Source organism: Leptosomus discolor, chromosome 22 (assembly GCF_034619465.1).
Source record: "Leptosomus discolor isolate bLepDis1 chromosome 22, bLepDis1.hap2, whole genome shotgun sequence".
NCBI classification, from domain to species: domain Eukaryota; kingdom Metazoa; phylum Chordata; class Aves; order Leptosomiformes; family Leptosomidae; genus Leptosomus; species Leptosomus discolor.
In genome coordinates this window covers 6,823,047-6,836,461 of record NC_141412.1, presented here as the reverse complement: position 1 = coordinate 6,836,461, position 13,415 = coordinate 6,823,047, and the positions used below count along the sequence as shown (strand labels likewise).

Genomic DNA, 13,415 nt, shown 5'->3' with positions numbered 1-13,415 from the left:
GTTCCCTCTGCTCTGGTCAAAAGTGAAGAAGGCGCTTTTCCTGAGCAGGGGGGGGAATCCAAAAGCAAAACCAAACCGTTGTTAAATCATGGGAATAAGCCCTGCTTTATGAAGTCCTGCCTGTTACTTGACTTCTAGTTACTGTGGTGGATGTTTTTCTGTGTCCTTTAACAGGTAGACTTAAATGTCTGATCCATTCTCTTTGAATTTGACTACTAATCCTACTTTTTAAGCAATGCTTGCTTTCTTTACTTTTCTATATATATATGATTGGATTAATTTTTTTTTTTTTTTTTAATTTCAGGTCAGATTTAGGACCTTTAGATAAATCTTTTAAACAAGTAAGGATGTTTCAGACTGTACCAGACACTTCGTCTTACGTCAAGGTAAGACATGACAGCATCTTTAAACAGGTAATGTCAAAAATTACAATCCTCCAAAATTCACAGTTGTTTGTATTAGTTGAAAATCTTGTTCACAGATTAACTGAATTTGGCAGGAAAAAAAATCCCTCTACCTTCAGTGGGAGAGGGGTTAGAGTCTCAAGTATCACAGTTACCATTCTGGAAACATGCAAGGTTGAATCAAAAGTTGTGTCATCAGGGACCAACAATATGTTAAAGCGATCTTGGCTTTTATAACGCACTGATGCTTGGTTTGATGCGTTATGCTATAACTCATAGAGTAGCGAGGGTGTCCTGAATTACATTAGAGTAGTGGTTTGTTGCTCTGAAACCAATATGATAGTGGTGGTGTGCTACCAATGTTATATCGCAGTGGTTTCTTAAATTGGCTTCCAATTTTCTGATTTCCTAGATACCATTTAGTCTTGAACCAGAGCTAAATTTCATTTAACATCCCTCTACTTCTCTGCTGTGCCAGCTACTGAATTCAATATGCAAAATGATATGTGAAGTTATGGTTTTTGAAAGGTACATTTCAAAATGGATTTAGAGGGGAAAAAATATTTAATGACTTAAACCAAAACATCTCTTTCAGTTACTGAAGAAATGGATTGTCACACCAGGCAGCGCTATATAATATTGGGATTTCTTTCACAGTGTTACTTACGGTTTTCCTTGAGCAATGCTTCCATACAATTTAATAGGCAAACTGACTTCTCTTGGTTTTACTGATAATGGCTAATGCCAGATACTACTAGAGCTTGCACTCTGAATAGTTGTTTGTGTGTCTGGGTTGTGTTTTTTTAAAGTTTAAAAAAAAAAAAATGGTTCTTAGAATGTATTTTGATGGGCTACTTCTGCCTCTTTCTTTTTCATAAGATTAAAACAAATACCGAAGAAGGGTTGGCACAGCCTTGTCCCTTTATAACTCAATTGAGTACTATATTGTATTTGACATCATATAGGTTTTTTTTCACAACAGTTCCCAAGAATGTAAATAAACCAAGCCTGGGACATCTGGGTTACACGTTTAAGGCAAACCCTGCATGCAACAGCACTTAGGGAAAATCTAAAACACAAGCCTCTTCTCTCCCAGGCTGAAGAAACACAGAAGAGTGTTAACTAGAGCTGGGTGGATAATTTGTAATGAATAATTTATTACGGGAATTTAGTCTTTTTCCCCTCCCCCTTAGACAATGATCTGCGTGCCAATTGTGATTGTCATGTACATAGGTATTATTGGAAATGATTTGCTGAATGATTTCTGTGTATAAACCCCAGGCTACGGCTCATTTTGCGGGCAGTTTGTTAGGAGCACTAGTATTCGAAATGCTGGCGTGGTGGGATGACTCCCAGGTCATGTGGCGTTACTTGTGTTCCCTGATTGGGTGAACTTGTGCAGCTCTCTGGACCAGGTTTCCAGAGCAAACCCGATCAGGAATGGACAAGATTCAACATCCAGTTGACATCCCCCCAAATCGCCCTCCTAGATCAGCTTTTCATGGAATGCTGGTGATTTAATTTTGCTTATTAAATTCGTATAGCTTTGGAGCAGGCTCTGGAAGAATAGAAACTCTGTGGAAAACAAATGAAATTCAAGTCTCATGAAAGCAAATTCGCTCAAAGTCCAAGTAAAGAAACATGTTCCGCAGTCCGTGCCCAGCTTTAGCAATCACTTCTCTTTGGAGTTGCTGTACGTGGGAAATGATCCGAGATGTGTTCTGTTTACAATGAAGAGATGAAGGCCCTTTGACATCCTATCTTACGGTATCATTGCCTTCTGTTGTGAGGCTAGATCCAGCTGCCGCTCCAGTTAGTAGCAAAATTCCTTTTGAATTAAGTGGAACCAAGATCCAGGCCGAAATAATTTAACATTCCAGCAGGATTGAGCGAGTCTGTCCGTAACTGTGTCGGGACAGCCTTCTCATTAAGTACAATCCTGCAGGCAAAGTGCTTGGACAAAGTTCTCTTCACAAAAGTATGTGTTTTATCCACCAGGAAGCACTCCTCGGGCTGGACTTAGATGCAGTGTTTCAGTGTGGGATGCTGAACTCTCGGCCTTTTCTTACAACCCTTCACCATCAGCTGCCGTTATTTTGGGCAGGGACCTTGTCTTTGGTATTTTGTCTGTAAAGCTTCATTCACACTGATGTCATTGGGGAAATTACTTGTTCCCTGTGCTTAAAAACCTTGACAGGATTTTGACAGAAGTCTCTTAAGACTGATCCAAAGTCTTCTGAAGACGAAGGAAATATCTTCCGTTGACTCTTAGAAGTTTTAAGTCGGGCAGCTCGGTACCAATGGTGCAAAACAGTACTTGGGTGGCTCATTCAGACCAGTGAGGCTGTTCATAAAAGTAGGAACATGGTTAAATTCTGGAGAATTAGGTCAATCTCTGGCGCCTCTGAATTTGATGACAGTTTCCACTGACTCGAATGCATCCAGAGCTGACAGAGATTCTGATGGTGACCAGTTATCTGTAGAAGACGTGAGGCTGACTCGTGATCTAAGCAGGTAGTTGGGAAATGTGGGTATGGATCCAAGCCCTGACAGAGTGGGCTTGGTGTTCCTGAGCAAGACACTTCAACTCTCTCTTCCTCCGTTTCTCCGTCTTTAAAGGGTGAATGGAGGCGCTTTGTAAGGATAAGGCGCTGTTAGGATTTAGACAGCACCTGCCTTCTCTTTCTTGCTCCCCCACACTGATCTTTGAGGGCTTCCCAAGTCGTGGTGAGCAAGAAGTTTGAAAAGCAGGAGGTTGAGTTCCAACTCCTCTCTCTTCCCACAAATTTTTTTTTTAATTATTATTTTCTTTCATGTCATTCCTTCTCCAGGAAAAAAACAAACAAACAAACAAAACAAAACAAAAAACTAACCTATTTGCTTGTTCTATGGGAAGGAGAGGTGTTTTGTTTACTACTTCTGTGGGATCTCAGCTGATGATGTTACACAGCAGAAAAAGCAAGATTGGGTTCAGTGTCTTCTATAAATCCTCTTCAACAAATGCACCTTAATATAAACTTTATTCTGTGCCTTGTGCAGGGAAATGCCTCGTCTCTCTGTGTTGTAACCAAGAGGGTATTGCTAACAGGTTGCTCCACAGGAGCTCCCAGGAGGAACAAATTCTCTGTCGTGCCCCTGGGGTACAAAATAGCCCATGGCCACCGTCGGGCCGCTGTTTTTCTTGTCATGGCTTTCAAAATGCGAAAGGGAGGAGTGGGGTCAGGTGGCTGCAGGAGGAAGAGGAGGATTTCATTTTTAAAAAGGTTTGTTTTGACAAGGATGGTTTATGTTGAGTCATACTGGTGAAGTTCATCTTCTCGGTGTTGTAACCTTGATTTACATCACAACCACGCAGGAGGTATGGATCCGTACCTAAAGCAGTGCTGAAAGATCCTGTAGAACCTCCTGGTGGGATGACCCAGCCTTCTCTCTCATACATGCTTCTTGTACCGGCCTTAACGCACTAAAGGGGTAGGAAATCATAAATGTAAAAAATCATTTTGATCCTTACTGGTTTATTCTGCGTAACTGATAAAGTATTTCTATTCCTCATATCATTATGGGCCTTACTGATCTGCAAGTACTTAATAATTTACAGTATATCAGAGGGTGCTAATCTCATCTAAACATGAGTATTTGACTGTAGAGAATGAAACATGTAATATAATTGGGAAATTAAATTTTAAAAGACAGCACCGGAATCCTGACTGTAGGGATATGGAAAGAATTAGGGCTATAAGCAAAGCAACATGACCTCTGAATACTGAATTTTTAATTATTACCATTGCCACAAGCTACTCTGGGCCACAGCAGCCTCCGCTCCCCTTCTGCACTGCCAGTTTGTGGTTCAGTAGGTGTGTAAAGGCGGCACAGGACTAAATTTGGGGGGGGGTGGGCGGGGTGGTGGTTGTGTTGGGTTATTCACCGCCGCTTTTCTTATGCCCTTCGGCAGCATCCAAGCGCTTATCTCCTCTCCCGTCATTCCCCTCCTCGCACAGAAAAAGTCCTTGCTTCTGCTTTCGCTTCCCCAACTTGTATACACAGCTCCTGCCCTGCCTTCCTCCCCAAGACAGCTCCCGGGACTCTGCAGAGCATCCCGGGGTCGGGGGGAACCTCCCGGGCCTCCTTTTTGAGGTACCGGCTTGAAGCAGGACCCGCTGGGTCAAGTCCCTCGGTCCGTGCAGGAGGAGAAGGCAAAGGAGAAGGGGGGTAACGCTGCCCATCCCAAGGGAGCGGGTATCCTGGCATCACCCCCGCTTTTCTCCTCCTCTCCCCAGCCGCCCCGGGGGATGCTATTTAAAACGGTCTCCCGGGGGGGGATATTTAAGGCAGTTCTCCAGAAACAACTCAGGGAAGGCTCTGGGACGCCTTGGACCCCCGCAAACCCGGCGCTCTTGGGGGAGGCGGCGTCCTCGCTCCCCTCTCCGACCCCCCGGGGAGTTTTGGGGAACAGCCACCCTCCCCGTGGGGTGGAAAACAGTCTCTAGCCCAGACCTTTGGAGGGGCATGAAGATGGGCTTTCCTCCGGGAAGGAACCACCGCGCGAGCGCGGGACTTCTGGCTGTAAAAATGGATTTCATGCGGCCATAACGTTTGTGGTCCTGCACAAAGCAGCATATTCATGGAGGCAAAACAGTCCGGGTGGCTGGAAACAATATTTGGTTTGTTCTTGCTTTCCCTCTGCCTGGAAAGTTTACAGAAGCCTTAAAGAGAGGGGCTTTCCATTTAATTTTTTTTCCTAAAGACAAAACTTTGAGATTTTCCTTGGAGCGGGCTGACAAACCCCGACACGGACACGTTATCTTCGCCGCTGAACAGTAGCAGCCAGAGGCTGCTCGGGGACAGGTTGCAAGGAGAGAATATCCCGTCATTTCATTTTTGTTGTTGTTGTTGCAACAGAAATCTCGCAGCGGAGGTGGTGCCTGATGAATCCGCCGAGGGGAAGGCGCCGCAGAGGGACCTGTCCCCCAGGTGCTCAGGGATGCAGGGATGCTGGAAGCGCGGCTGTGAGGAGCTTAGGAACAGCTAGAGAGCCTTAGCCTGGCAGAAAAGGGAAAAGCAAAGCCTTCATGGACTGGTTTTTCCCCAGTTCAGGTAGCGTTGTTCCTACTGAGAGCATCCTCTAGCGCATTATCTGTTTCTGGCTCTTTTTTTTAAAAAAAAAAAAAAATATTATTTTCCCCTCCAGTTCCTGGTATCCCTCAGAATTTCGGTTCCTCCCACCCGGGCTCGGGAGGACGGGACCAGGCACCTCCAGAGAAGGTGAGAATTGCAGTAGCTTTGTCGGCAGAGTGGGCAGAAGCTGCCGTGAGCCCTTACGTCATTCCCAAACTTTGTGATGACTAATCTGCGTATATACCGAATCCTTCTCCTTTCTTTTTTTTTTTTTTTTTTTTTTTTTTTTTTTTTTTTTTTTTGACGCTCATTTCTTCAGGCAGAAACGCTGCAAAGTTGTTAGACTTTAGCAAGTCGTTGATTAACGCCTTATGACGACCTGGTGCTTAAGGATTTAGTCCTTGTTTGCACCTACCTTTCTATTTTAAATAGAAAAATCCCTTTCCATTTCCCGGTGTCCAGCGAATCCCGCCCGACTGACTTTTCTTGTGCCCAGCCCCAGCGCTGCGTGGGGAAGGGCTGGCATTGTTCTTCCCCGCTTTACCTTCAAGACGCGGTTTGAATTTAGGTCTGGAAGGTGGGAGAAACGTTGTTTCTCTCCTGGAAATGTGGCATATTGGAGCTTTCTAAAACCAACCAGGCTCTCGGGCACTAGCAGCATTTATTTTAGCAGCATTCAAGCAATGAACCCCCCTCCCCAACTCTGCGACCTTCTAATGACTCCATTCTTCCACAATTAGCAGCAAAACGCCCCCCACCAATAATGCTGGATCCAGGGAATTTTGTATTCCAGCCTTTCCTATGCTCTCGCAGCCCTGTGTTTAGAAAAAGAGGAGGTGTGGAGGGAAAGGGGAGCGAAAAGGGACGAGAAAGAAAGTGAATGCGAGGGGGGGAAAAAATGCTTTAAATCTTTCCTGCAAATCTCCAAGTATATGAAGTCTGAGAGAACAAATTCAAAGCAGGCACGGACGCCTGAAGAGAAGTTAGAGAGAAATATTCTGTTCCATTCAAGCGCATCAAGGGTCTAGCTGAAGTCTTGTTTGGCTAAGGTCAGACGAGACTGAGTTCTCCAATAAAAATAAATCTCAAATTAATTATGGCCTCAAGCGAGGGGCCAGACGTTTGGAGCTAGTGCACTGCAGTCTGTTTTTTTGGCCTTCGGTATTTTTGGTGGTTTTTTTTTTTTTGGTGGGTTTTTTTTTGGTTTTTTTTTTTTTTTTTTTTTTTTTTTTTGTGCCTTAGCTTTTCAATAATTGCGGGATGGGGGAGGAAGAGAGGGCGGGGGCTGTTTTATTGGGACATGGAGCTCAAATAAAACTAGCCAGGACACTGCTTACCCCGCTCTTCGCTTAATTGCGATGCAGCTTCAAAGCTACTGCATCTTCTCCCCACCACTTTTAAGATATTATGTTTTACTTAGTAGCGATTAGCAGGGAATAACTTTCCGGCTTGAGGTTCCCAAATCCCATGGGCTGTTCCTGCAGACCAGGAGGTAGGAGGGACCCGATCCTTCACTTGTGGGGCTGGAAAACGCTGCTGATTCCTTTTTATGGCCATAGCTGAAAAGCAGAGGTTTGCTCAATTAGTTTAGTTGAGAGTTGGGATTCGTTTCTGGGGATCAAATCCCAGGGCTGTAGTTTGGGCTTTTTCGCTTGTAAGAATGTGGGTTTAGAAAATAAACAAAACACGTCGCGTCTTTCATTCTGCCACGGAGTCGGTGCCAGAGGAAACTCAGACCCGGAAATTTTAAACGTGCACTGAAGTTGATGGAGATTTTTCCCTGTAGAGCAGAATAGACCCTGGCCTTCTGCGAATACAGCTCCGGGCAAAGAATGATGGTAAATATTGTAAATACGCTTCTAGAGGATAGAATATATAGAAAGTTTTATGTATATATATATGTATATATGACACATAACATACCTAGCACAAGGTATGTTAATGCATGCGTGGAGACAGATCGTTAAAAAAAAAAAAAAAAAAAAAAAAAGAGGACCCTTTGTCACAGTCAGTGGGTAGTTAGTGGGAAATGAGCCAATTTCTAGCGACAAAGTCAGGGCGCGGCTGCTGGTTTCTGGGGCTCCCCTCCCCTATTTACCGCCTCAATTCACAGCGACTGTCCCAGGCTGGGGGTTAACGGGAGCACAGCTGATGATATTGGGGTAAGAGAAGGTGAAATAAGCCAACCTCCTTTCCCACCCTTCGAAAAGAATATTTCTGACCTGCTGCTGAGGCCCGAGAAGGTTTTCATTATGTTTATTCCTATAGAGTAACTAGACGGTTTTAATTATGAAGTGATGACCGCTAATCCCGCGTGAATTGCAGACAGAAAACCCGTGTCTTTGAGGTTATGTAGTCGCGGGCAGGACTGGCATTGAACTACACCGAGGGGTTAACTCCTTTGATACTGGACGTGAGATAGTCCTGGGCCAAATTCCCCCCAGCGCGCCCTTCTGAATTTCAATGGGGTCCCACAAAACGGGCTTTTTCACCTTCTCTGTGTGAGGCTGCAGTCGGTGTAACCCCATTCTAAGGACGAAGAGAGGAGGTGGGGACATGCCAAGCGCCTGAGATCAATATTGAACTCATTAAAAACTTGGGTCGAGAATTTCGTTTCATTCATAAGCGAAGTGGGGGAAAAAAATATTAATAATAATGGAGGAGTAACCCATTTCTACCAGCCTGCCCCAATGTAAGCATTTGAAATCTTCCGTGGTTGCCAAGATCAAATGATTTTCCAGATGTCTGGTGGTAACCACATTAAACAGATCATAATTCCTTTACTGTATGTACATATGCATCCGAAAGTCAAGCATCGGACTAAAAGTTGCGCACGTTGACCAGCACCGTGCCCGGCGATGGATTTGCTTTCCCCTGCCTGCCTTTGCTCCCTTCCTCTCAAACAGTTAAATACCCAAAGTCACTGAACAATCACCTAAGATGATTCATAGGTTGGCGCACGGAGTTTAGGAAGATTCCAGCCCTTTCCAAAAAGTTTGAGATAACTTCAAGGGTGGCTTGTTGGTTGTTTTGGTTTTTTTTTTTTTTTTTAATGGGGAAAAAAAAAAAATGAAGCAAAGGTTCTATTGTTACATTATTTGGGAGGAAAATATTAGATTGTTCGGCTTGTCTGTTATAAAGTTTAACAGCTTCGCTGATTACCTTGTCTCTTGGACTCGCAAAACTTATTTTAGACTAAACACAAGAGGTAAAGCAGGATCAGCCCTGGTGGACCCGATCTAACAAGTGACCCGGAGAGGCTTCATTTCGAGTCATCCTCAGACATGCAAAATAAGCCCCTGGGGGTCATGGTGCCCGTCTGGCAATAAAATGCAGACTTGGGTTCCTAAAATATCTCTAGGTAGGATGGAGGGGGGTCTGTTTGACATCTTCCAGCCTTTGGGAGCACCGGGGACCCGCTGCGGGCGCCAGACTTGTCTCTTCAGCCCGGAGCTGGGGGAAAAGGGTGTTTTGGGAATGTCGGGCTCCTCTCTCACAAGTTGGGCACGTTTTCAGGTGGTTTCTCCCTGCCGCTCTCAGCTCCCCGGATCTCCCTGTCTAAGACCTGTCGGTCACACAGCCTAACCCCAAAATGCTCTGTGAGGTCCGTGGATGACAGAGGCTCCTTCCAGGGTGGTTTTTTTCCCCCCTTCCCTTCGCGGTTAAGATCCTCAGCCTGTCTTCTCCCTCACCCCCCACCCCCGTTGTTTTTCGGGGCTGGTAAAGAGTGTTGTCTAGAGAGGAAACCATTTGGGTTTTGAAAGGATGCGTTTCACTCTTCCCTTTAACCTCTTGCTTTTCTGGTTGCTGCAGGAGCCTGCCATGTGGTAACGCTGAAGGGGGAGTTATTTGCGGAGGGGTGGGGAGGGGGAACCAAAAAAAAAAAAAAGAAAAAGAAAAAGTAATGAGGAAAGCAAAGGGTTAACCGTGATTTCTTTTAATTGAACTCCAGTTCTTGTGGCCCTAGGCAAGGGGGGACCTGACCCCGCTAGCAGCATCCAGATGTGCTGCTCTCCGGGGACCCCAGCGCAGACCCCTGGATTGTAAAGCAGACAAGGGGAGGGGAGGATGGAGGGGGGGGGGGGGGAGAGGGAAGGCGGTCGGGCTGTCCCCTCTGCCCGCCCCCCTTCACCTCCCGGCTGCAGACGGCCTCAATCGCTGGCAAGCAACAAGCCAAAACCTCCAGGTCTGGTCACGTTCAGTCCCGTGTCTGCATCTGAACTAAAAAATTGTAGCTGAATTGATGAGGCTAATTTCAAAGGAGGGGGGAGGGAGGGGAGGGAGGGGCAAGGGGGATCTACAGCTCTCTCCTGCCAGCTTCGGTCTCGGAGAAATAAAGTATTAATAAGGCATCTCTGCCGCAGCCGAGTAGAAACACTAGTGGCATTATTGCATTTCCCTTTTGGAAGGGCGGGTGCAGAATAACTTTGGATATCATTTTAATTCCCCCCTCCCCTCCCCCTTTCCCCGTGGTTGGACTAAAGGCAGGGGGAAACAAAAAGACTGGACACAACTGGCACTGGACAAGGTAATCCTCTCCACCGAGAGATCTGACGTGCAGGAGTGTCCTCCTGCCCTGACACTTTCCTTTCTTGGCTTCACCCTCCTCTTATTCCACCCTCCGCTCTTTCCCTCGGGCTGCAGCCGTTTGCAGAAGTGGGGAATAAAGGACGCCCAAAGTGTTGTTGCATGATGGGTTCCGCTGTAGCTGCTTGCTATTTTTGCAAGGGAGGGGTGGGGGGGAAGCGGGTGTGCTGGACAGGCGGGTATTGTCTCCTTTCCTCGGGTCCTTCGGAGGGTTTCAGCTTTTCCCGGAAAAAGGAAAGCGCGTTTCTTTGCTGGTGATCGCTCCCGTTTGAATGAAAGAGAGAATTGCACGTCAGGGGCTCGCCAGGTCTAAAAGGAGATTTCAAGGCTGGCGGTTGGGTTTTTGCAGTGCCCAGTCTGACACGGCATCCGGGAACGGGAAAAAAAAAAAAAAAAATCCAAACAATTCAGCTGATCTGACAATTACTGTAATTTTTTGGTCATTTTTAGCTTGTGAAGTGGTGGGCTTCCCCCCCAATGGGATTTTAACAGCTTAGCACTGTGAGAGGAGACTGGGCAAAGTGCTCCCAGCCCCTGAAGCGAACTGGGTGGACTTCCACCCATCTCAGTATCTTCGCTTCAGAGCCCCATATCCCAACCCTCGAGGTGTGACTGGGGGCGAAGGGAAGGGGTGAAAGTGGAGAAGAGGCTCCGCTTTCCTGCAGCCCCGTTTCCAGCCTGGGCTTAATTGCTGGAGTCGTTTGTCTGATTGCACTTACCGCTCCTTTCTGGCAGGGACTGGACCCTCGTCTCACCCTCCTTGCTGGGAGGCGTGAAGGAGAGGGGCCGAAGTATGTTTTAAACACGTTTTAATCTTCAGGCTTTTTTATTTTCTCTCTCCGCCTGCCGCGACCGAATTGTATTTACGGTTTTCTCCCCTTAATTTTTGCCTGTGACTGGAAAACGCATTAATAAAAAAATCTGTGGGAAGAGACGGAAATTCAGTGAGTCAGGCTAAAGCTGCTTCAGCCAAAAGAAAAAAAAAATTGCAAAAAACATGTTAAACTAAACTGTGGGATGACACACGGCGCTCGCTAATACGGTCTGGGGTGCAAGGCAAGGTCTGCGTTGGACTGGCTGCCCCAGCGACAAACAAGAGCTGACAGAGGTAGCTATTGTTCTGCCCCTTCTTATCTAAATGGAGCAAATATCCTGTATGTAAAATATATATATTTTCATCAAGAAGGCAGGACCAGCGGAGAGACGAAAGTTTCCTCCTCGAGTGACTTCACTTCCCAAATTTAGCAGAAAAAAACGTTTCATCCGGTTAACTGTCTCTTTTTCGCTCTGCTGCAACAACCAAAGTTAAAAAAAGAGAGAGACGGAGAGAGAAGGAGGGAGGGAGGGAGAGAGGAGGAGAGGGGATACAGAGAGAAAAGCAAAACCGCTGGAAGGGCAAGGAGAAAAGCGAAAAGAGAGAGAAGGATAAAAAAAAAAACTTCAGGAGGCTTCGGTTGCAGGCTAAACCGGGTCAATGTGTGGAATATTGCTGGTACCGGCTGGAAGTTATTCTAGATGGACGGCACTATTAAGGTAAGGGGGGGGGGCAGGAGGGGCTGGGAGACCCCTCCAGCCGCGGGGGGGGGGGGGAAGCTTTGGGAAGGGGTGCGGGGCTGGGGTCCGGCTCCGTCCCTCCGCCCCGGAGCGGCCGGTCTCTCCTCCTCCTCCTCCGCCGCCGCCGCCGCAGCGTGTCGGGGCTCTCCCCTTCGCCTCCCCAGTGCCCCGGGGGGGGGGGGGGGGGGGCTTCGGACCCCTCTTGGTGGGGCGATGTGGAGCCAGCCGCCTGCCTCCTCCCGCGGAGGGGGGTCGAGGAGGGGCCCCGGGGACCCGCCTGGCTCGGCGGGCGGCGGCAGTGACAGCTCCTGCCCCCGGGGTTCTGCCGGGGGGGCGGGGGGGGGGGGGGCTCAGGCCGGTGTCAGAGTGGCTCCGAGCTGGCCCCAGAGGTGAGCCACCGGCTCTGATTGCTTCGCCCTTCCCTGGCTCGAAACGCACTGGTGGTGCTGGTGGTCGCCCGTGAGTTTCCTCCGGCAGATTTTGGGTTTTTTCTTTGGGGGTGGGGTGGGGGGAGAGCGAGGGATGGGGTGGTTTGGAGGGGAAACATCACCCTAGCTTGGGGCGAGGCAGGGGGAAGGGGAAGCAAAGAGTGTGGCAAAAAACCACGAACATAACCAACCTCTGGTGGCCTTGAGCAACCGAGGACGCCACTGGGACTCGGAGAGTGGTTCCCCCTCTTTTCTCCCCATCCAACCGGCCGGTCCTTCAGTCTCTGCAAAGATAAAACAAGCCTTTCCCAAGGCCCTTGAGGTGGCTCACGCTGCTTCTCAAAGCCTAGGCAGCCGAGGCTTGTCTTTCTTGCTTTGGGGGACCCTTGTGCAATTCTTCCAGGCTCTTCTTGGGGGAGCGCTATAGTACAGAAGCAGCTCGAACAGAAGAGCCTTGAAGCGAGAGACACTGTGGGTGTGTTTGGGTTGGAGGATTTCGAAAGATGCCTATCGCCTGGGTGGGGTGTTGATCTCTTCTTAAAAGTTGTCTTTTTTTTTTTTTTTTTTTTTTTGCTGACCTGGGGACAAAGAAGCTGCAAACTGGCAGGAACTGAAACTTTCTCCCTTAGATTGCAGCTTGTGACAAGTGCAAGGGTCTCAAACGAAGGGGGAGGGAAGGAGATGAGCAGGAAGAGAAAATGGAAAGAAAGAAAGAATGAAAGGGTGAATGTTAGAAAGGAGGAGAGAAAGCAGGAGCGTCGAAAGCACAAAATTTGGGAGGTATGGCAGGAATAGGACATGTTTCTCCCCCGCCTCCTCAGATCTGTAGCAAAACTAACCCGGGCCTCACTCAGGATACGTTTAGTGCGCTGCAACCTCCTTTGATTTGTGGAGCCCGAAATACTGTGCAGTGAAAGTGCAGAAATTTCCCATCTGTACGGTTGCCGCGGCGTGCACACGGACTGGCCGTTCTGCACAAGCCACGAGCCCCCCGCACCCTCCTCTGAAAGGTGCTGAAGTATTCCCGTGAACCACGTAGCTCACGGGGCCTGCTGGGAGGTCCTCCTCTCCCCAGTCACCCCCTCTTGCAAAGTATTATTGCTAATCCCCCCCTCAGCTCCCCCCCCTCGGGTTGGAGATGAGGAACTGTGACACTTCGCAGCCAGGCCTACAGTCACGTTGGGGAGGCTGTGGCGAAAGGAGGAACTCAGCTGCATCCCAGGTCACTGCCCCAGCTCCTGGCTCTGCCCACTGGCTGCTTCACAGCCTTTTCTTATATTGTCCTGCTTCGCTCGTAGTCCAGAAATAATTTGGCTGTTTTGAGCTA

General features: G+C 47.9%; 1 protein-coding gene across 3 annotated transcripts in view; it reads left to right on the top strand.

Annotated features, from left to right (window-relative positions):
- Window positions 1-347: 347 nt before the first annotated feature.
- Window positions 348-13,415, top strand: part of FLI1 (Fli-1 proto-oncogene, ETS transcription factor) — an 85,932-nt gene continuing 72,864 nt past the window's right edge. For 2 of the 3 annotated variants that reach the window (XM_086476996.1, XM_086476995.1), the window contains exon 1: window positions 348-413. In XM_086476996.1, coding sequence (XP_086333122.1) covers window positions 348-413 — 66 coding nt within the window. Of the gene's footprint in view, window positions 414-11,481; window positions 11,640-13,415 lie in introns of those variants that run through there. The other variant, XM_086476998.1, reaches the window with a different exon arrangement.